Raw genomic sequence first — 24,618 nt, 5'->3', positions numbered from 1 at the left:
AATTAAACTCTTTGTGGTGGTTATGTTTTGAGCCCAAACTAACTCAGATAGTCATAAATATATGCCCTTTACGTTGCACAAGTCTAAATTTCTAGGGGGGAAATTAACCATTTAAATTAAACAATTTAACTAAATGACATTATAATATAAAACCAATACTAAAATGTAGAGAAAAAAAACATCCCTGTTATTGCACAACGTTTTTTAATTAGTTTTGTGTTTTATAATAATTTTACAACTTTTAATGTATGCAAAAAATAGAAATCCATTAAATGACAACACCATTTGATTTAAAGGTATCAAACCAGCTGTAAAATATACAGAACATTATTCAGTATGATGCACAAGGCTTAGTTTTTCAGATTATGCCTTTATTGTTTTTATATACAGTACTAAATCCATATTTTTCAAATGTTTTATATACAGTACCCCAGAGCCGGACAGTAACGGAGTACATTTACTTGAGTACAGTACTTAAGTACAATTTTGAGGGGTCTGTACTTTACTTGAGTTCATTTTTGGGGAGTACTCATGACTTTACTTAAGTACATTTGAGAAGCAAATATTGTACTCTTTACTCCGCTACATTTCTATCCATAACCGTAAGTACCCGTTACTTCTTCGACCCTAACCCCAATCCGATCTTTTTTTTCCTCGTCTCAAGAAATATCTGCATCCACATGAAACCACAAAACGATGTAGTATACATGCCAGACCAGCATGTGACGCTGTAATTCTGCCATATTGATACACTTAAAACAGAGAAGACATGGACTGTGTTCATAAACCTTGCACGTGGTACACAAACGAACATGGAACAATACATTTATTAATCTGTGTTAATGTTAGTTAATAAAAAGGCAATAGTTCAGTGTTTATTAATTTTTTTTAGTTTCGGTTACGTGACGTAGCGGTGTCTTGACTAGGGGTGAGACGTGAGCTGATTATGTAATCGTTTCAGAAAATATATGGATTCGCCGTCCAGATGAAAACGCAAAAGGCGGCGTTTTCAAATTTATCCTCTCTGGGGATAAAATTGCCGATTTTTGTCCTACCCTGTCAGATTTTCCTACCTCCCTCTAAAACAGTGGGTAGTACAATTCGATAACGAAAAATGCTCCTGTAAAGTTATGGTTTATTAATGTCTACACCTACCCTTACAGTACTGAAAATACAGTAATTATGGGCCCTATTTTAACGATCTGAAACGCAAGTGTCAAAGCGCGAAGCGCAAGTAAGTTTGTGGGCGGGTCTCGGCGCTGTTGCTATTTTCCCGGCGGAATAAATGGCTCTTGCGCCCGGCGCAAATCTAAAATGGGTTGGTCTAAAGTAGCTTCATTATTCATAGGTGTGGTTTGGGCGTAACGTGAAATAAACCAATCAGAGCGTCATCCAACATTCCCTTTAAAAGCAGGTGCGCAAGTTCCATTATGGATTGCTATTATTATGGCGTATTTACCAGGCGCACGCCAGGAGCGGTTCACAGCAGAGGAGACTGATGTTCTTGTAAGAGCAGTGAAAGACAGAGAAGTTGTGTTGTATGGGGATGGGAGAAACCCACCCAAAATACACCACAATGATTTCCGTCATCTCATGTGTTAATATTTTTTTTTGTGTAACAATTTATGATTTGCAAAAATAACTGTTGCATCTGTGTAGATTACATGAGCAAAGTGTATGCGCGTTGTGCACGCTATACATTATGGTCAAGAATGCGCCCTTAAAATAGCATAATGAACAACGCGCCAATGACTTTAGACTAGGTTTTTTCTGGTCAGTGGCGCAATTGTTTAATGGAACAGCAAAATAGCACCAGGGATTGTTTGCGCCGGAACACGCCTCCTTTTTTTGCGCTGAACCGCCCAGGGAGCGCAAGTTCATTCACTAGTTTAGCGACGTGCTTCTGTGGAGGGAAAAGCGCGCTTTGCGCGGGTGCAAAATAGGAATGACACATGCGTCGTGTACAAAGTCAATTGCGCTGGGTGCAAGATAGGGCCCTATGTGTTCTATTCGCGTTTGTAGCTAGAAGGGATACAGCTACAGGAAACCAACAATAAATATTATTTTCTACCAATTAGATTGTGTTTTTATTGAAGTCTACACCTACCACAACCCTAAACCTACCCTTACAGTAATGCAGATACATTAAATATCGTTGTTTAGCATGAGAAAAAGGACGCAATATTGATGTGCTCATGCGCAGTAATCCTGGGTAGGAAAATCTGATGGGTAGGATAAAATGTCAGGACACCGGTTTTAAAAAAAATCGGTTTCACTCTTCCAAAACGCTGGATCCATTATAAAAAATTTGTGCGTATTCACAGAAACGTGTCTCTGTGTGGACCGAAAAAAAAAACATCTCGGAAACCCTAAATTTGTTGTTTCCCTCTCAAACATTGATTGGATTGTGCAGGCGCCACTGATTGGGACACCCTATCAGAAATCACCTTCAGCTTTCCGCCAAAGATTTCATGACATTTGATTGAACTGAAGTACAGTACACACACACACACACACACACACACAGAGTTGTCACACATAGATTGTGTGTGTTAGAATGGTGTTATTTAGCTGAAAGTATTTTCTCCTGCCTTTGCCTTTATGTCAGTGTGAGATAAAGGGCCTTAATTCTGTCACTCAAATGAGCTGAATTTAATTTTTCCTTCTTTGTACTCTGACCTAAACACAGCTGATTAGCTGATTTTCTTTAATCATTATTATTTTCTCTTCTAAGCTGTGTGTATAACACGGTCAGGTTCAGAGGTGTGTCAGAATATTGCTATATTGCCTTCTTTGCTGGTTTAGTTTTATTAATTTGATTGCTGAAAAAAAAAAACAGAGAAACTCACATGTACACACAATTGTTAGCTGAATTTTCTTTTCTGATATTACACATTAATGTAAGCTGAGCATTTTCTTTGATATTCTTGAGTATGCAGTGTGTTTAACACAGTCAGGTTCAAATGTGGGTGCAAAAAATCCATTAAAACTCTAGCAGAGGTTTGTCAGAGCATTGCCATTGTGCCAAGTGAGAAATGTTAAATAAAGCAACATGGTAAAAAGATGAAAATTACTTGATTTTACTTTCAATTCCTTTTACATTCTCCAAGGTATTAACATAACTCCTTTAGGACATTTCTGTACATAAATCTAAGCACTGTGGCAGTAGTAATGCAATATTTAGAAAAAGTACTCTTGATACTCAAGTACTTTTTAAAAACAAGTACTTCAGTACTTTTACTGAAGTAGACATCTGACTGTGGTACTTGTACTTGAGAAAAGTTTAGCAAGGGGTATCTGTACTTTTACTCGAGTAATAAAGCTGTGTACTCTGTCCGCCTCTGCAGTACCACTTAAATTAAACTGACACCGTTTGAGATAAATCTATCAAACCAACTGTAATATATTCTGAATATTATAATGAAATATATATATATATATATATATAATGTTAATTATAATATTATAATGCACAAGGCTTGTTTTTTTCAGATTATGCTTTTATTGTTTTTATATTGCTTTATTTTATTAAAGGATCCTGCAAGCACTTTAATTTATCCCCCTTTACTCATACTGCACAAAAAGTGGTTCAATAACATTGAATGTTACAGGGACTGATTATTGCAAATGCAGACCCCACGGTGTTCCGGTTAAACAATGTTTATTTTTTTTATTGCTAAGGTTTGCAAATGGCTGCTTTCCTTACAATATATAATTTTCCTAAAATAAGAAATATCCTAATATATATCGCCTTGCTTACAGTATCGCAGTGTATCGCAATCTATTGTATCGCAACCCCTGTATCGTGATACGTATCGTATCGCCAGATTCTTGGCAATACACATCCCTAATAAAAAGCGTCCATCCATTTAAAAAATAAAAAGTCTCTCACAACTCCAGGGGGTGAACAAAGGCCTCCTGTGGCAAATCAATGTATTTTTGTAAGAAATATATAAAAATTCAAAACGTAATAATCACTTTAATGTAGCTTGCACCAACAGTTGTACATCGAAGCAGCTCTGGGCTGATGACGTATGGGGTCAGCATTACGCTGTATTTTTTTACAAGATCAAAGGAAGTCTAGTTTCCTTACTTTAGCAAAGGAAAACCAGTCTCCTCTCCTTATATCGAAATCCTCTGACTTTCTTCTTCACAAATCCTCGTATTGTACTTCTAATTAGTGACCGTTGTTTTGTTTTGATCTCTTCCCTGCATTTCCGCATGCATCACTTCATTTACAAAAGTGAGCGCAGTTTTGAATATGGATGTTTTTCTTACAAAAACGCATCGAATTACCACAGGAGGTCTTTGTTCGTGTGAGACACTTTTTGTCTATTTTTATGGATGGATGCTTTTTATTTAAATTCTTTTGGACTAATGCATGCAAAACCCGCTGAGTGGCATTGATTAGTTTGAAAGATTACAGACAATTTTTTTTTATATAACTCCAGCTGGATTCATCAGAAAGAAGAATTTTTATTTTGTGGTGAACTAACCCTTTAAACAGATTTCACACAGGATGCTTCTGGCACACCCCCTAACTCCACCACCTCACACACAATCATGCCCCCACCGATATCTTCATCCATAGTGATGTTTCACTGTAGACGTCATCCGATGCTAAATTTGTAAACATCCCCAAACCCTAATACACACACGTAACATTAATTTGCTTTATTTAATCGTGGACAGAAATAGTTGAAAAAAAGTAGTGTTATGGGTAATGGTCACAGCGTTTTGGGGTTCAGGAATAAATGCAGGGATATTGACCAATTCTGATGTTTTTCAGCAAATAGTAAAACATTTTAGAAAAACAAACTAAATACAGTACACAGTAAAAACATGATATTTCATTATCAATAATAGGGACATTCAAATTGGCCAAAAACAGTCTATGCCTGTTATCTAAGCTTTTAAAGCAGTAATTAATCTATGGCCTTTCATTTAGATCAGTGGTTCCCAACCATGTTCCTGGAGGCCCCCCAACACTGCATGTTTTCCATGTCTCCTTAATCAAACACACCTGATTCAGTTCGTCAGCTCATTAGTACAGACTCCAAGACCGGAAATGGTTGTGTTAGACAAAGGAGAGATGCAAAATGTGCAGTGTTGGGGGGCCTCCAGGAATGTGGTTGGGAACCACTGATTTAGATCAATGTTAACAGCAGTTGATGGTGCCTTGTCCTACATCCATGTTGTTTCAGTTAGCCAAATGATTTGTTCTTAAAGCTAGTTGTTATGGTCAGCAAGGGGTCGTTTTTGACATGCCCTCATGAATGGAGGCTGTATGGAGTCCAGCAGGTGCTCAGCTGGGTCTGTTAAAGAACTGTGGCCCTGTCCCCCACCCAACAGTAGTGGCAGGTGTCGGCCTGTACCAGAACTACTGAATTAAGGCGGTGTTAATGCATCTGACATTCTCCTCCCTTATCCCAGCCGGCCTGCTGTCATGAGCCAGAAGCTGTCAGTCAGAGAAAGACACAGGCTGTGCAGAACTCCCCTCACCAGCCATTCACTGCAGTACTGCTCCATAGGCATTTGTCTTCCTGACAGGCCGAGCAGAGAGACCTGCTGAGGGTGTCGTGGGTCAGAATGTTCAAACTCAAATGTGTTATTCTGGAAATGCATGTCCCTCTAAGCCAACCCCACCCGATGGATCAAAGACATGGTGCTGCTTTCATCCTTCATCCTGTTTCTTTTTAGGGCTGCACCTTTTACAGGAAGGGATGTTACACATTCTTAAGCACTGTTCTTCAAAAAAAAAACTTCTTTTTAAGGGATTCCATAATGAACTGCCCTGCAGAACTGGTGCTAGTTCTACCATTTCCCTGTTCTGCTGATCATATTGTGAATGACCCTCCCTGCTCTTTCCCATTCGCCATTTCTCCAGGTCTGTTTAATTAGGTGTCGGTAGAGCCAGGGGGTATCTGGATAAAAGCTATCTTTCCCTGGCCAAGTTAGTCTCCCTCTTATGGGACTTTGTGGGAGCAACTGGAAGTTCACTGCAGGGCAGCGGTTTTCAACAGACATAGTTGAGGTCCAGAACCTCAATCAAAAAAAACATTTTTGTCTACTTACTGACACGCTCATATCTCATTTCATATCTTATTTCATGTCAAGACCTCTGGGTTAGGACCTGTGAAGAAATGGTTGCTCATTGGGCTATTGTCATTTTCCAGTTTTTGACTAGGTCCATGTTGACAGATGAGGTTAGATTTGTGGGACTGATAAGATTTTTTTTTTTTTTCAAAAGTGCATTAAGTTTAACAGCAGAATCTCCTGTTGAGCTTTTGATCCAGATGGAAAGCCTATCCTTTAATAATGCTCTTGAGAAAAAACAAGGTTTGATATATATATTTTTTTATTGGGTTTCGATGTCAAACCCTCTCAGAGGCTTGCAGTGTTTACAGTTTAGCAGTTATCATTGCTTGAAAGAAAGATAGAGTTCTACACAGTGCTGACCCGTCCAAGAAGTGCTACAGGCAGTTGCCTAGGGCCCCACCTTAAAGGGAGGGCCCCATGGCCTCAAGGGTGTCAACTGAATTTCAAGGTGTGTTTGGCTTGAAGCTGCTCTGCACAGACGGATCAGTGTATCAAAGTACTTTGATGACAATTGGTTTGTGGAGCGACACTTTCAGTTGAACACAACTTCTGACATCAATATAATCATAATATTAGTCAATATCATCAATAGGGAGGCAAGCATCACATGAACCTCAATAAACATTGGATAAAATGCTCACGTTCAATAGAAATGTAAAAAAAATCAGTCAATAAATGTTTAGTGACACTGGAGTCTCAGCCTCAGATGTCACACCCATGGACTGTTGGCTAAACGTCTGATGCATATGGCACACAAAAGTGGAAACTCTGCAGGAGTTTCGAAATGTCATCAGATTGGTTGAATTCTACAGGATTTCTGGTAGATGTGTGTGTTGCATTTTTTTAAAGAGCCACACAGATGGGAAATCAAAAATTACCTGTATTACAGTGTATGATGTAGCTGTCCATCAGTGTAAACGCATTGTTTACCGTGAAGTTGTGTGCGGAACAACCAATCAAAACTGTCAGTTGACCAATCAGAACACGGTATGCAACCGAAAGGTGGGGTTAAAGGAAACTGAATCTTTTGAACAGCTTCGCGCGAACCGTTTGGGGATCTCTGAGAATTGAGGTAATTTTAAAATGATATTTTGACAAAATGACAATGTTTTTTAACCTTGGATGGATTTAAACCTAATGTACAGGACTTATAAACAGTGATAAGAAGCTTAGAATTTTCATCTTACTGGCTCTTTAAGGCTCTGCCTGGAAACAAAGATGCTGTGACACCAAACCCCCTCACAAAAGAAAAAAGGCATCATGTTTACAACTGTGACAACTAACTTTTATCAGGATCAACTAAATACTGGATTTTCAAAAGTATGTGAAATATTTAAACTTTGTGGAATAGAATCTTTAAAATATGTCCAAGAGTTTTACACACTGGTCTGTTCTTGTGGTGACATTTCCAAGGCCCGAAACGTGATGATGATCAAAATGAACTGTGATTGGTTGTTTGACATGTCATTCAAATGGCCTCATGGGTGGGCCTAGGCCAATGAAAGCTTCCATGAATTCCGAAGCTTCAGCTGTCAGTCTGAATGTCTGGCTATGCAAGACTAGCGACACTGAATCAGGCTGGACACTGACAGTTAAATCAGCAGAAATAGGATGATGGGTAATGGACCTCGTTATGTCTACATCACTTAGAGGACCCACCAAAGAGTCACATGCACAGGATACACATTCAAACGTGAACATGAGTTTAGAGGCTAGACACAGCACTACTTTAGGTCCGAAACATACACTAGCAAACATGGTTGATCAAATCTCTCTACTCTAGGAAGCTAGGAAGTACTCTAGGAATACATAGCATCAAGTCTAGTATACTGGCTTTGACTGACTGTAAACATTAATATCTTATTTTAAGCCTTATTGTGTACCACCTTAAGTTTAAAATTACTCCCTGACAGAAATTGCTTTGAGAATGTTAACATAGTGGGGTTATTGTGTCTAACTCAGTGTCTGGTTAATTCTTAGGCGCCCTTGTTTTCTTGTTACTTGTGGTTTGTTCTCAAGGGTGAGGTCATAGGCGAAGCTTAAGGGCCTGGAACTGAGCAAAACATTTAGGCTACATAAATCTTACCTCCAAAATAAATGACCTCATAAAATCTATCATCATCATGTGGAACTGCATTTTTTTCCCCATTCACTAGCCCATTATTTTCTGTAAGTGAAGGTCTGTCAAATACTAATGTAGGACCTGCATTTCCACCATTTCTGGCTCCATTGGAAGCCTGCTAGTTTTTCATTTTGCTTATACGTTTTCAGCGGGAGGCTGATTCAGTGACTCTTTTTAAACGAGGCCAATCAATGCATTACAACGATGGTTTTTACCCCTGCGGGCCGCTGCCTCTGAGAGGAACATTACCTGTTCAGTATGCATTAAGGTGAGTGTTTACCATCAGCCTGATTGACACAGTGGCAGCCTGTGAAGCGGAAATAGCTGGACATGAATTTTCTTGTGGCTGAGACATAAATTATGTAAAAACACTAGTGGCAGTGTTGGACAGTGCTGTATAATTAATTTGTGCTCCAACTTGACACCAGTTGTGTTTGTTTGTGAAGGAGTATGTTTAAATATTAATCACTGCAGAACTCTCCTACTGGAGAGGGCACAGCTCTGCCTGCCATACATAAAAATAACTGCATTTGAAAAGTTTCAGTTTATCTGGAATGGTGTAAGCCTGCTTTAGCCACATCATTAGCGTTTACAACACAGCTCAAATTTGTTTTTTTATTAAAACCTGACAACATGAGAAATTCCACATGCGAAATCTGATATCAGCAGGTTTTTCTCCAATGTAGTGCAAGATTCTTGTTTTGGGGGGGGGGGGGAATACTCTATTTAGTTCGCGATTAGAAATAACAGAAAATGATTTGACCAATTTAAAGTCTTATGTTAAAGTAAACACATACCACGGTTCAGCTATTTAATAGAAGTGCATGCACTCTGGAATTTTGCGTGAAAGTGAAAGATTTCCCCATGCGAAGGTGGACACGTTTACCATCAGAAATTTATTACGTTTGAAGATGAATTCTGTTTAAGCTGTACTTCATACATTGTTACATTCTTGACAATACACAGTGGACCAAAATGGAAATACTGGTGTGAATTGGTAATATATACAGGTAAGTATGCAACCGTAAGAAATGTGAAGTTGTGTAAGTTGTACGACGAGGAAAACACATCTGTGTGACACGACATGCATCTAACAGTAGGACAGGCCATGTAGGTTTATGATTTTGTTTGAAAAATGTAAGATCTGTTATTTTATGGAAAACTAATTTTTCTTACAATGACATAGTGAGCGTGTTCCAAAAAGGACATCTATAATACTTCTGTGCTAAAATTCTTTTGGAGCCAAAATTGAACTTTTGTTTGACTAATGATTGCCATCTCTGTGAACAATGACTTAAATTTTGGTCAATTTATCACATAAAGTTAGTGTTTATAGTGGAGATATAATATCCTAGTATCCAGTTGTACTGTGACCACCCCCCGCCCTTTCTTTTTGGAGCTTGACAGAATGTAGTTAAAAATTGCATTGATTAGCACTTATTTTTACCATATTTTTTTAAAAACTCTGCAAATATCCGAAAAGAGAAAACAATTTTTGCTATCGGTTGACAAGCTGTCAGTTTTGACACAAGACAGAGCTAACATTCTTATTAGTAATGATATCAGCCAATTAATTGGCCTGTCAGATACAGTACAGACCAAAAGTTTGGACACACCTTCTCATTCAAAGAGTTTTCTTTATTTTCATGACTATGAAAATTGTAGAGTCACACTGAAGGCATCAAGGGCTATTTGACCAAGAAGGAGAGTGATGGGGTGCTGCGCCAGATGACCTGGCCTCCACAGTCACCGGACCTGAACCCAATCGAGATGGTTTAGGGGTGAGCTGGACCACAGACAGAAGGCAAAAGGCCAACAAGTGCTAAGCATCTCTCGGGGAACTCCTTCAAGACTGTTGGAAGACCATTTCAGGTGACTACCTCTTGAAGCTCATCAAGAGAATGCCAAGAGTGTGCAAAGCAGTAATCAAAGCAAAAGGTGGCTACTTTGAAGAACCTAGAATATTACATATTTTCAGTTGTTTCACACTTTTTTTGTTATGTATATAATTCCATGTGTTAATTCATAGTTTTGATGCCTTCAATGTGAATCTACAATTTTCAATAGTCATGAAAATAAAGAAAACTCTTTGAATGAGAAGGTGTGTCCAAACTTTTGGTCTGTACTGTGTGTCTGTCAGTATTATTTAGATATAAAGCAGTAAGAGCACAGAAAGCTGTACGTTCTTCTTAGCTTTTCATGGTTTATTCACTGTTAGCCGTCACAAAGCTGGAATGCTACTCAGGCATTTTTCTCACTACAGCTCCCAGATGGTCTTTGGCTTGAAGGGGTTTACAGGCTTTATTCCCCCCCTTGTTTTGTTTTTTGAAAAGGCTGCTGAGCTTTTTATTTTCCATTGAGGGTTGGTCTTACTTTAGTGAAGTACATTTAAAAATGTTGAAATAGAGCATGAAAGCAGTGATCCTGACAGCCTGCCTCTTTCTCTATTCCCTTTTTCTTTTTAAGGACCTCTTCCTTAGTGCTTCTCCTGTATCAGGGTGTCTGTGCCAATGAAGCCTTTTTATTTGACCAAGATTGAGTGCAGCCAAGCGGGCTGGCCCTATTACCACAGCGCCACAGTGCAGGAGATTGCCTCGGCCATCTAATTGCGGACATCAGCTGAAAGGCTGTTGCTCTGCAGTAGTGAGCAGACAGCCAGTCTCAGATTCATTGCTCCATTGGCTAGTTAAAGCACCAGGCTGTCTTTGTTTGGGGACATGTGGAGGCTTATAGGCTATGGTGTGCTCTGTCTGCTCACTAATCTCATAATGTTCTCTGGCAAGGGCTGCTCACCCTTTGCTGCCCTCCTCTGCACTGGACAATATGAATCTCTCATCACACTGCTTATAGCTGGGACACACTGGCAGGATCCCAGCCTAGAGAAAAATAAAGTCTTTCCACTTATCTGGCACCCTGTCAGCATAGTTGTGGCTGTGCACACATTTTGCACTCCACTGGATGAGTGTTTTGGAAGACATGTAGACATGGTGTGAGCTGTCTTAAATGTGCTACGGTGAAGGGCTTTTGGATGATGTTTTCCGTTTTAAAGGAGTTTTTGTGGGTTCAATGCATTTTAAGCTTAGTTAAACGCATTTGTGGCATGATGTCAGTTGCCGCAACAGGTACCATCAACTCATTCTTCAATATTTAAAAGCAGAGAAAATGTGTGCACAATAATACTCCTTGCATTAGAAGCTTACAGTAGCAGACAATCGTCCAAAACCAAAAAGCATGGAAATATGCTACTGTCACACTTTTGATTGTTTCACTTAAATCAATAGGTCACCAAAATAAAAATTCAGTTGTTATTCGTTCACCTTTTGTTTTGTTTTTTTATGTGACTTTCATTGTGTTTCATTGACTTTCACTCTTTTCCATGCAATGACAATGAATAGGGACTGGAGCTTTTAAGCTTCAAAATAGGCAAGTATACAAGGAGAAAAAAGTATTGTGGAAGTATCGATGTTCCCAGTCTTCCGAAGATATACAATAGCTTTGTGTGATAAACCAAAAATAAAGTAATTATTCTCAGACAATTTTCCAATCCAATGAGCTGTTAGTTGGTCAGTGACATGAGAAACTTGAGAAATAGATTTGTTAGATTGGTGAATAAATCATTCATGCCAGTTTCATAAAGCGGATTAACCGATTAAATGAAATTACGACTTTGCATTCAACTTGAGACAAGAACATTGTGAAAGTCATGAATGCTTTAAGAAAGGTTGAGACTTTCAGTGAATAACCACTTGAAATTTTGGTCTGTTTCTCATACAAATCCATTATTTAGCATTAGAAGGGTAATACTGACTTATAATATGGTGCACAGACTTATGGAATTTTGAGGGTTGGTAAATGATAACAGAATTCCTTAAAAGCTGATATATATTTTTAATTGCAATTATAATGACCGTTTCCAATCCAAACAGGTTTCTTAAACACTGTCACCATTTGCCATATTTTAACAGCTAGTCCTGCCACACACTAATGCCATTGGCAATCTCCACACATAAAAATTGATATTGCATAACCACAAATTCATTCACCTTACATAGTGAACTTAAAAGCAAAAATTCAAGCTTAATTTCTGCTTTAAACCAAGACTTCCAAAACGGAAGAGCAACAGAACAAGCCAACAGTACTTTCTAATGAATTGCAAGCTACTCCTGCGTCCATAGAGCTTAAGGTAAATTTAACCCACAATATTACTTTAATGACTGATGTTCAGATTGTATCTTATCTCAATGATACAACTGAAGCTTTTGATTCTAAGCCCTTGTTCAGTGGATGGATGTGAATGTGACATGCCTATTCAATTAGTCAGGTATTGAAACTGTCATGCGGGGGAGGGGAGAGCTGGCCAGTTCAGTTCAGCAGCATTAAATCCTAATTAACCATGGAACGATGAAAGGGAAATGTTTTTGAGTTCATTCTTTGATCAGGATTATTAGATTCAGAACATTAGCCATATATATACCTTCCATTGTGTCTATAGGCTTCTTTTGTTAAGGCAGTTAGCTTGAATTTGAGATTAGTTCCGTTGTAAAATAAAGAAAATCCTCTATTCACTGTTTAGTTTGAGATACATATAGAGGCTTTATGAAGGGTGTCTTACAAATAAGAAGACTGAGGCATAGCATTCAAGGAAGCTATTAAGAAATAGTGCTGTTAGTCTTTTGTTCAGTAATCCTCCCACCAGACCATCAGGCAATCTGTCATCCTTTTAAATGAGTCTTAGCCCACATGCTTAATCTTTGCACTCTGCAGTTATTTATCCCATTAAAATTCTTCAAAAAATATGCTTTTGTCTGATATTTCAGCAAGAAATCAAAATTGAAGCTATTTACGTTTTTTAAATACATGTTCCAGGTTTCATTGTGCACAATTTCTCAGTGCACATTTATCCAAAGAAAACAAGAAATTATCTCTATAATTCACTCCCCTTCCTAAACACATTTTATTTCACAATTCTTGCTGTTGTTGTTTGTTTTGTTTTTGTCATCAAAAATAAGAACTAAGAAGCACAGTAGGACAAAAACCTATTTAAATTAATTATAAAAATCAAATAAACATTGGTGTCAGTTTTACAGTAACAGTGATCAGGTACTATTGAATAAACACATGCATATATATGTATTATACATATACATTTCCATTTTATTGCATTAAATTTACAGATTCATGATAAAGCGAAGTTAAATTATTTTCTGTTTTTCTTTTGTTGTGTGATTTACGATTAATGACACAGACAGCAGCAGGTATGTTAGGCAGCTGTCACATTAAGACTGAATGCAAAGATCCAATGTATTGACACATTTGCTTTCTTTCCCAACCGATTTCATTCACTAATGGGTTTTGGAGTGATTTGGAATTTTTTTTGTTGGCCGATGCCAACAGGACGATGTCCATGTTGAGTTCTCTTTTTTGCTGCTCATTGTGCTTAACCATTTTTAACATCAAGCATGCCTCAAATTTATTTCCATTTGCTCAATATAAAAAATATAGCACAATCTCAGATGATAGATAATTTATATTATCACCATGATATATATTATCATATTGCAGAGTCATATCTTTGTGTTTCCGCTTATGTCATTTAGGCCATGCAGGCTGTTGCATAATGTTAACTTATAGAAAAACAAATACAAATTAATTTAATAGTAAACTTTTTAGATGCTATTTTCTCAAATTCTTATTTGACCTTGCTCTATTCCGTTATAGAGCACCTTGTTTACAAATTTCAGTTGGATCCACGTGGATAAAAATCTTACCATTTATTTACTTCATGAATGTACCATTTCGGAATTAAATAAAATATTCTGTAAGTAAAATGGGTTTCGTGTTGACTTTAAATGTTCTCTGCAATGAGCGGTAAGGCTGATTTTTATATTTCGGGTGTATTGGCTGCAGTATTGATACAGAAAAAGCCAAAATAAGGTGAAAGTTATCCTTTGAAGAAAGCAGTTAGTTAAACTGCAAGCTATATGGTAAATTAGCTTGTTACATTGAAGCAACTTAACATTTGTTTTATAAATAGTAAATGTAAAAAAAATTGTCAACCGGTACTGTTCTAATTGGTTTTAATACATGATTTAGCCAACAAAGAAACAAAGTAAATTATAATGCGAGACAGCTGCTGCTAATCAATAAAATAGCTTTGCTACTGAGAAGCTGCATGATTACAAAAACAGCAACTATGCGAGCTCACTGAGAAATGTAGTTAAGCAAACAGTTTTGCTATTTGTAGAGACACCAGTTTCCCACAATAAACAGTAAATTATTTATTGTATTTTCAAATAAGCCATTAGTTTCTTGACGTTAGAGTCAAGGTGGAGATTTTGCATCCACAGTGTTAGAAGCCAGGTTCAAAAACAATGACGTCGATTAAAGATTATTATCAATATTGACTTCATTTCTGCACACCAACAACCGCTGCTTCTGATGTTGCAGCTGTTCTGTTTTATGAGTTCAGGGTTTCCAAGAATTATATTACTGTAATGTGTGTAATGGCTGTCTGTGTGCTTGTTTTACCCAGTGGTTCTTAACTGGTTTTACTTGGCAACCCAGATTTTACACTGATGTATACTCAAGTAGAGTCTAAAGTATCAAAAAAAAAATCGTATTTATTTAATATTAATTATTTACTTATGTATTTATTTGTTTTAATGATAAGGGCATTTTACACAATATGTCCATTTTGGTATATGGATATGGACCATGTTCTAAATGCACGCCCTTTGAAATGAACAACATAAGGTTCCTTTTATTTGTCACACTGTTTAATTGAACTTATGAAAGGTTATAAAAATGCTTCGAAAAGCCAAAAAGAATTGTTGACCACTTACATAATTTTCCCTCCTATTTTATTAAATATTTAATGTTGGTATGCATTTCTATATTTTAACCTTATATACTATAATGTTTGAGTTAGAAGTAAAATGTTCAACCTTTCATCTGCTGATCTTGAAGCGACATTTCCCAACAAGCATTTCAATCAGATATGTAGGCGTATCACAACACGAGTGTAAGGAAATCTAGCAGTGACTGAATTTATCCACATCTCCTGCGAGACAACTCAAGTTTGCAGAGGGACCTCCTATCTGCAGCGCTCTTAAAAGCCCTGATTGTGTCAAGCTCTCTTTTAGTGTTGGTGTGGGGGGAGGAAATAGTGTTGTGAAAAGCTTGTGCTTCTCGAATGCCCTGATACAATCATACGACTCTCTGATGGTCGGGAGGAAATAAGATGACCTGTGCCTTCCCCCGACAGATTAGATAGATGTCACCTTTCTTATGAAAGTGCCAGTCAATTTCGCCTCTCCTGTGTGCTTCCTATCAATTACGAGGAAAAGAAGCCTTTCAAAGCCGCTGTGCTTTCTGTGCATGGTAACCAAGTGACTGAAATCAGCTCATTGTTTCCTCTCTCTCTTTTCAGTATCCCAAGATCAGTGAGGAGTCGACTTCTCCATTTGTCTTCATTTGCTCCAACCCCCAGGAGTTGTTGGTGAAATTTCCCATGAAAGGGAAACACAAGATTTGTAAGTCCCTTCTGCCTCTCTTCATGTGCCTGACTCTTTTTACACTATCAGATGCACATTCAGACATGTGCAATAAACCTAGTGAGCAGCCTATGGGGGCAGCAATTTTAAGGATAATATAGGCCACTACACACACAAAGGTAGGCAACGTCATTATGCTTCCCAATAAGATACTTTTGAACCAAATTCTAAGATGCTTACAAAATTTGATTTAAAGATGTTTAATTACATCCAGGCATGTATACAATATTTGCAAAAGCCATTTTGTCACACTAAACAAAATATTTTAAAACAAATGTTTTTGTGAATATACTTTTACACAGTACTATATATTAGTCATATATATTCAACAGTGCATTGCACCAAACCTTGGGAAAATATAAATTTGTTAGCCGAGGCAAGGGCAGTAATGATTTTAAATAATATTTCCATGACATCAGTATCATGATGTTAGTGTAGCAACTTGATAATGCCAAACTCAAAAAAAAATGATTGTCCAGTGTGAAACTACTTGTGCCCATCTAGACAGTAGGCATTGAGGCAGCTCACTAGGTTCTGAAACCGAGCTGTGATGTTGCACATCATCTATATTATTTTCATAATCACTTTTGTGGATGTTTGTTTACTCTTTGATGTACAGTGTTGGTGGTGAAACTTCCCTGGAACACACAAGATAATTATTTTCATGTCTTGTGCTGGTTGTTCTTATTAGTTAATGCTTATTGTTGTCCTCACTATCATCATTTATCTTCAGTTCCCTTTGGTTATGATCAAGGTGTTCATTCACTTGATTTATGCAGACCTATTTTCCCATCACAGATCACATCTTTAGGCAACACCATTAATAATGGTAGCGTATTTGATTTGCCTTAGTTTGGAAAGACAACCATACAAATTTACCATGGAAAACCCATGGTAGTACTGTGGAAATTGATTGTTTAAAATTGTTTGATTGAAGAAGGTTATTAACAAATAATTACAAATAATTGTTGGTCTGAACAGCTACTCCAGCTGATCATTTTCCCTGGGTTTGCCATCACAGCTCAGAAGCTGTTGAAGGATTTACTCTGTGCACGTTCTTGTGTGCCATCGACCAACTTCAGCGGGATAAGTCACATGGTGCTGACTTCTGGGAGGTCCTGCACCAGCTGAGCAAGTGCCTTTGAGATGAATAGGATTGCTAACGGATGAATGTGAACTTTCTTCTAAGAACGATGGCCCTCCTTGTTCCAGTCACATGACCCAAGTTTTGTTACCAGACAGCATAAAAAAGACCTTTATTAGAATAGAAACATCAGTTTGGACCTGCAAATACGCCTATATGAATGCATTGCTTTTGATCTACAGTTATGTTCACAGGAAATCTCCGCTCTTAACTAATGTTGTTTAGTGCCATTTTCCCAGTCATTCTTCACAGCAGCTCGACTGTCAACAGTGGTGTTATTTCACAGTACAGACTGGAAGTATTTCACACTTGCATAGTATCTGCGTGACGGTTCCTCCTTAATCACATTTACACATTCTTTTTTTTGTTTAACCTGCTTAGCTTCTCAGATAAAAATTAATCAATTAATTATGTAACTTCAATGATAGTAAATGCCTGATTTCTCAGGTGGAAAGCGTCTCTGACAAGCATTGGTGATTTGCTTTTACAAGAGCATTGGTGACTTACTGTTTCGGGGTCTTTTGTTTTCACATAAAGGAAGCACAAAACCAGGCCCTCAAAAGCAATCCTCTGACATTCAAAGCTCCCTCCTTCCTCCACCAGCTTTTCATATCGTAATGGAGATTTTTATATCCATTTTGACCTTGTGTCTAGCCACCGTTTCCCATTCATTTTCATTCTCTCCTAAGCTGCCAGAGCTCTCAGGAGAGCTGAACTCTGTGAACTCCTCACGGGGTGAATGGGGGAGGAGATATGGACTGATAAGCTGAGAGAGCAGTGAAGAGTAAGACGTCACCACAGAGATGTCCTGCCCTTTACCTCCCCCGTGTCTTCCACGGTTTATCCAACGTTAGGGTCAAGGTGTCACACTTTTTGTCCTGACACACCGAAGAAGGCCTGTGAGCCGGAAAAGTTAATATAAAACATAATAAAACAAAAACAAAAAAATCTAAATTTCAAATGCAAATCACAATTTAAGTATTAAAAAGACTTACATGCCAAAACGAGATATTATACAAGACCGCACAGTGTAAATAACCTTGTTGAACTAGCCATTTTCTCCTGCATGTCTTTCCCCTATCATCCCAACAGCTAATTGATATATGGATGAGCAATCACATAAAGATGCTTGCGGTCTCAGAGAACAACGCTATTAGAGAAAACTGACTTGTATAATAGAACACCATCCATCTACCCCTCATTGTTGATGGAATTGCTGACATTTAGATGTGGGAAATTTGGACTCTGTTGTTCCATTACAACAAAATTTCCATTCGCTGATTAAAATGACCATATTAGAAACTGTGCGGGTGCTGAGGTTTCTGTTCAGCAGGCACTGGAATCTTTTATCCTGTCATTTCATCTCTGCACTGAAGGTCATCTTTGCTATTTGGAGCTATCGGAGATATCCTGACGAGCGGCTTCAGCCTTGTGTGAATATTGCAAGCACTCATCAGTGATTCAGTTACATGCTAGCCTTTTAAAGGCCAAAGGTTTTCTCTCTCTCTCCTTGCTTTTTTCGAATCAATACAGCTTCAAAATCCAAACAAGTGTGCCTTGCAAGCTGCATGAATTAATAATATGCATCCCAGCTTCTAGCATGCTGTGCTGAAATGCTTTGCCGAAGGACAGACTTGAAGTAGATGATCTGTTTATTTCCTTAAAGGAAACCACTTTACACTTGTCTGGATTAACCAACTGTACTGTATTAAAATAAGCTTTATTTTAATAAACAGTAAAAAAAAAAAAAATGTATAGCCTGGCTTCTGACTATTGGCATGATGTCTGGTTCACTTGGCAGTTTATTCTGGCAAGAACTGTCCACTTAAACCAGGAGGAGATTGTCTGACCAGAATGTAAAACGACAACCATAGTTAGTTTACATTTTTTCATGCCGTTTAAGGGCAACTTTATCTACAAATGTTGATACCACAAAAATATAGGCTACTGACTTTCACACTTTAGAGTTATTGTTTCATTTGTCATTTTTAGAGCAAGAAGAGACAAAACTCAATTTGATGTTTAAGCGCTGTAGATTTCTGCATGCATGCTGTACGAACTCACAGTTGAGTTTTTCTGCGTCTTATGTTTGAATTCTTTAAACTGATTTGAATGTTTAAATTGGCAATGTTTTAAACACATGCAATTGATAAGCTTTCGTGATGATGCACAGGCCGTCTTTTTATGCTGGTCTAGTTGGTTGAAATACACCGATCAGAATGCACAGCGCTGCTTTTAGTCGAACACACCTATTGGGTTTGTGTTGTTGCTGTTGTGCGCACTAGGAAATGTATATCCACCATACGCCATCGTGTCGCTATATCATTGATAATGTTGGTATGACACTTTTTTTTTTTTTTTTTGTCATGTAAAACATTCTTCCTACTTAGATCTCTCAGCCCCTTTAACACTTTTTACCATATTTAAATCCATTCTGCAGAATTCTGCCAGATTGTCCCACACACTCGGTGTAGAAAAGTGTGCAAAATTACCCAAAATCATACTACAGTAACCTGAGGCCATGAGCTTTTTGACAGCCTTCTACTCTTATCGCCCTTTCTTTTTCTCCCTGCAGTACTCTTTTTTTTTCTTGTTTTTTTTTCCCATTCATTTCTCCACTGCCTTTTTTCATTCTCTTCCATAGGTTGAGTAAAAAGAGAGGTTTTGATTTATTCATGGAGTCCTTTTTTATATTCATGTATTTTCCAGGGCTATCTGGGTGCGGTGGAATTTCTTGCTTCAGCAGCTGCTGGGATGCTCGACAGAAATCGGGTTTCAGGTCTATTGAGTCTTTCGGTGGGGGATGGGTATGTGTATTGGGGAGGTTATATATTACCCAGGAAATGTGCAGCAGGCTTCAGAGGTGACAGGCTGTGTTTATTACAGATCTGTCACACAGCTAATGGGCAGCTGGGAACTGGCTGCTCCACTAATGTGAATGAGAAGCGTGCAATGAACAAGAGGACTTCAGTGCCGAGAGAAGGACTCCCTCCCCCACTTTGCCCTTTAAACTCAAAGCAGTGACAGTGGTCCACAAACAGGGAAAAAGGTGAATGTACATCACCTGAAATCACAATTTACAGACACTGCACAGAAGTTACAATACTGCATGCTAGTCGATAAGGAGTCACTCAGCAGATGTGTTTATCCAAAACAACTTAGCTGGTAGGAATCTTTTCAAGGACTTTTTTGGCATTGACTATGCTGATTTTGGTTGTAGATGAGTGAAATGGATTTGTGAATCAAAGTATTTACACAAAAAACATGCAAAGAATGAAAATGCAGAGTTGTGCGGTGTAGATTGTGTTGGCCCTGCTAGGTATTAAATTGCCAAGTACGATATGTTCCTTAACAACTTCTGTTAGTCCTGGAAGAACATTCCTGTCAGTGGAATTCAGTAAAGCTGGAACGAATACCATTTTTTGAGCTTTGAAGCTTTAGCAGTAATCAACACAGAATATTCTAAGCTTTAGAGGGAGGGGGCCGAACCACTGATCTATAGAATAGAACTGGATTGCTCATGACGTCATGAAAGTGAAGCCACGGAGCCGCCATATTGGTAATCCCTAGTGTGCGAAAACGTTCTATTGAATTAATAGGAAACTGTATGATTTTAATGAGAAAATATCACCTAACAAGTCAGTGTTTATAAATCTGAATTATCTCCGTACATTCTTACAATGCAAACACCCTAGGCATGTAAACGGCTATTTTTTAAATGTCGGGAATTTCCCATAATTATTAAATATTAGCTACGTTCATTACAGTAGCGAACATCATGAACATGATAAACATCAGAGGGACACGACCTCAACATATATTACAAACAACAAAGTGCTCATTCTGAAATCTGAATTTATTCAGAGAAATAATTGACCATATACAGTACGGATTTAAAGACATAAAGCTTTATTTCCAATATAGTAAGTTAAGCTTTTCATTACATTATAGAGCAATATTAACAACATAATTGTATTATTCATTGAAATATATTCAAATCCATTTCTGATATTAATACGTTCAACTTTAATAATTCCGGAACAATTATATTCATACAGAAATATTTTGTGTTGCATCGTCAGTGCACAGCAGACACACCCACCTAAACGATTTAAATATATTGCTTATCCTGCCCAAAAAGAACACTGCAAATAACATCTGAAGTAAACATTAATTTACATACACATAACATAACTAATCCTGATTTGCTTCAAAGCGGGTGATTTTAGTTCAGCAGTTTGCATGTGACTCAATGGTCTCTCTGCTGGTAGGGATTAATAAGATGGTGGATCGAACACTTCCGGTGGCTTCACTGGCAGTTTAGAACGCGGTGAGCGATCCAGTCATATATATAGATCAGTGGGCCGAACACATTCTTCTCTCAACACCGTGTCTACACCCGATACGGCGCATTCTATTTATGACATAAAATTCAAATGATTTTCAACGGTCGCTTTGTCACGTTCAGTGTAGACAGACTTTAGCTGTTGCAGTGCAACATAGCAACTGTCATGTCCAGTGTAGACACAATGTAATAAAGGCAGGAATCTCTGTCTGTTTGTCTGTTTGCATTTTTATTATGTCAAGAACCGTTCATCAAATCGATTTCACATGTGGCGGGTGTGTTGCTGCTGACCCAAGGGAGGGCACATTTTGATGCATTATGGACACGCGACACGTTCAGAATGAATAAACTTTGAATAAACTACAGAACAGCGCAAGCATGAAACGGCGCGCCTTGCGCAGACAGGGCTTAAATGCTCAGAGAACGGATACTGCACTAGTGATACAAAACACACACATTTGTTAAGAGCAATAATTTTAATATAGACAAATTATTATTAGGCTGGGCTACTGTACTTTTTTTTATGACTGCAGTATTCGCAAGAATATTCCAAGCAAATTAAGTGCACATTTTTATCATTTGTACAATTACTGATTAACATGGAGGGAGGAATAAAAGTAGTTTATTTTTATTTTTTTACACCAACAATATACTTTAGGCATACTTCTTACAGAACTTGCTTGATATGCTGTTGTGGAAGGTCAGTTTCGAATTGCATATTTGACACACTGCCTTTGTCTTGTCCTCACTCAATTTAAAGTGCTCCCACACAACTGAGGTCTTCTGCATTTTTGTCTTCTCTTCTCGGTGAACTGAATCATGACGTTCACTCATGGGTGAATCATATTCAAACACAAATGAGAACCATTTTGCGGTATATGCCAGGTAGTGTTGTCACGATACCAAAATTATTGTTTTGATACCGATACCTAGTCAAGAATTGCGATTTCGATACTTTTTCGATACTTTTCCTGTAATGGGAAAATACATTCTCAAATATCATTGATGTGCTTTATTTTAAAACCGGGACAACATTCTAATCATATAACACACTAATAAATGAACATATGAACAGCAGATAAAGAAAATTAACAAAATATGAAATATCAAAATATAAAAAATAAAATAGAGCAATGACATTCAAGGTAAAGAAAAAATACATTTAGCAGCATTATCTCAGATATCATAAGAAACATAAGAGTAATAAATTTATCTTGATTCTGAACTTTGAATAAAAAATATGAACAGCGATTATATTAAACAATGTTTATGAACTCAGAAGATTAAATGTCAAAAGATAAATAATATCAATTTAAGCAATGGCATTCAAGTAAAAAAAAAAGCAAATAAAATTTAGCAGCAATATCTCAGATATTGTAACTTATTCTGAATTTCTGTCAGTTGTGCAAGCTTTTCTTTCAGAGGAGAAAACTCAGCCAGTGAGCTTTAATGAGCGTCATCTTTTTCTTTCAGTCATGGACCGGCGGCCACAGTATCACTTGTGCCCGCACGTGCAGCCTAGTGATGCGCGGGTCGGGTTTTTTTTCAACCCGTGGGTCCCGCGTTTATGAAATAATTTGGCCCGCCCCAGCCCGCAAATAAAGTAACATTTCTTTACCCACCCCGACCCGCGCATCGGGGACATCACGGAAGATACGTTGCTACTAGACCCATATTTCTTGTTCACTGAAGCTCCTCCCTCCACAGCAGCGCGCGAGCGGACTCAGCGGAGAAGCGCGAGCTCGGCGCTATTAGCAGCGCATGCGCAGCTCGTGAACAGCTCTGTGAACTTTTTCATCCTGTCAAACTCAAGATGTGACGGAGCATGTGATTTGTTGAATGTAGTGAACGATTCCGCCCTTCACTGAACGAGATCGAGAGATCTTCTCATGCGTGAATGAGTTGAATGGACTGATACATCTCGTTTATGAACAAAATGAATGAGTATACAGGGTCAGTTAGCCAAGCATGTAAATCTCGATCAGCAATCAGCAGATACAAAGCGCAGTTATAGGTGCTGTGCAGATACGCTCGTTTTCATATTTAGCATACAGAACATAACTCCACGTTTAATCCCCGATTAATGTGAATATTATATATGACCAAACAATTAAAATGTTAATTATGCAAGAAAACCTCGTACTTTGTTCTTCTGAGCAACTTATTTAAACTATTTAATGCGATTATGCACACATTTTAGTAAAGCCAAATCAGTTTAGTAAAGCCACTAATGCAGGCATCTCGCTCGCTGTAGTGCTTTTTTGCTTGCGTGAGGATAAAACACACAGAGGTCCATGGGGAGGCACTGGAAGCGTGCGTTGCACACACCAACATGAAATACGTCTCTTTCAAATCTAGAACGCAGTCATTCTTTGAAGTATCGATACTAATAAATTTAGGTATCGTGACTTTTTAATTTCCGAGAATCGCGATACTTTTGAAGTATCGGTGCACCGTGCAACACTAATGCCAGGTGTAAAAAAAAAATAAAGGATATTAGAGTCTCAAAATTGAATGCAAACCCTCTGAATGAATAAAAGAACAGAAAAATGTGTAAACAGTCTAAATATATCAGCTATCTTGTTGAATTCTTAGGAAGTGGAGAAAGGATGGAAAAGTGTATTGAATTTTCACTCCCCTAACCTAATGCTTTTCCAGGAACTTGTCCTACTTGGCACAATCATGGTGTCCCTATATTATTACAGGGTCAATTCCCCTGGAGAAACCTTGGGTTAAGTGCCTTACAAGGACACAGTGATGTCGGTTCCTTATGAGGCTTGAGCCAGAAACCATCCAGTACTCACTACACCACCCCCTTTTTTAAGTGGGTGAACAGAAGACATTATGTAACATTTTCATGTTCAGAGCAAACCAATGTTTTTGGGAAACTGTTGTGTTGGCTGAGTTTTTGCTTTAGAAATTGGCAGAAATTAAATGAGGCTCTAAGAAATACACTCATTTTAATAGGTTGTATTGTTGTGTACCTTAGTGCAAATGTAGAAAAGATTATAAATTGTTAGCATTAGTACAAAGCTAACACACAACACTTTTAGTTTTCATGGCATCTTTAAGACCACACAACCCATTGAATGGACATTCATATTCCTACTTCTGATCCTCACAGCCTTGTTTTCATTCGGGTCACATTAAATGTGGCGTTTACCCTGAATAAGATCTGTTAATGTTTCCTAGTAACTGAAAACAAATGTAGTATACTTTGAGAGGTGTCCTGGAGGCCACGTGGAATAGAGTTTTAGAGTTTAATTGCTGACCACTTTTCCAGGCTGCCACACAAGGTTGTTCACTCGTATCGTGGTGTGTGATCAAAATATCAACAAGCGGTTTAATACGCTTG

The 24,618-nt window shown here is 37.9% G+C and overlaps 1 protein-coding gene across 2 annotated transcripts in view; it reads left to right on the top strand.

Moving 5' to 3' along the window:
• Positions 1 to 24,618, top strand: part of trip4 (thyroid hormone receptor interactor 4) — a 76,575-nt gene that overhangs the window by 22,923 nt on the left and 29,034 nt on the right. For both annotated transcript variants that reach the window (XM_026215902.1, XM_026215901.1), the window contains exon 12: positions 15,651 to 15,753. In XM_026215902.1, the coding sequence (XP_026071687.1) occupies positions 15,651 to 15,753 (103 nt within the window). The remainder of the gene's footprint in view (positions 1 to 15,650; positions 15,754 to 24,618) is intronic.

This window comes from Carassius auratus, chromosome 32 (assembly GCF_003368295.1).
Source record: "Carassius auratus strain Wakin chromosome 32, ASM336829v1, whole genome shotgun sequence".
Lineage (NCBI taxonomy): Eukaryota > Metazoa > Chordata > Actinopteri > Cypriniformes > Cyprinidae > Carassius > Carassius auratus.
Note: the sequence above shows the minus strand (reverse complement) of the source record. Positions and strands in the feature narration are given on the sequence as shown.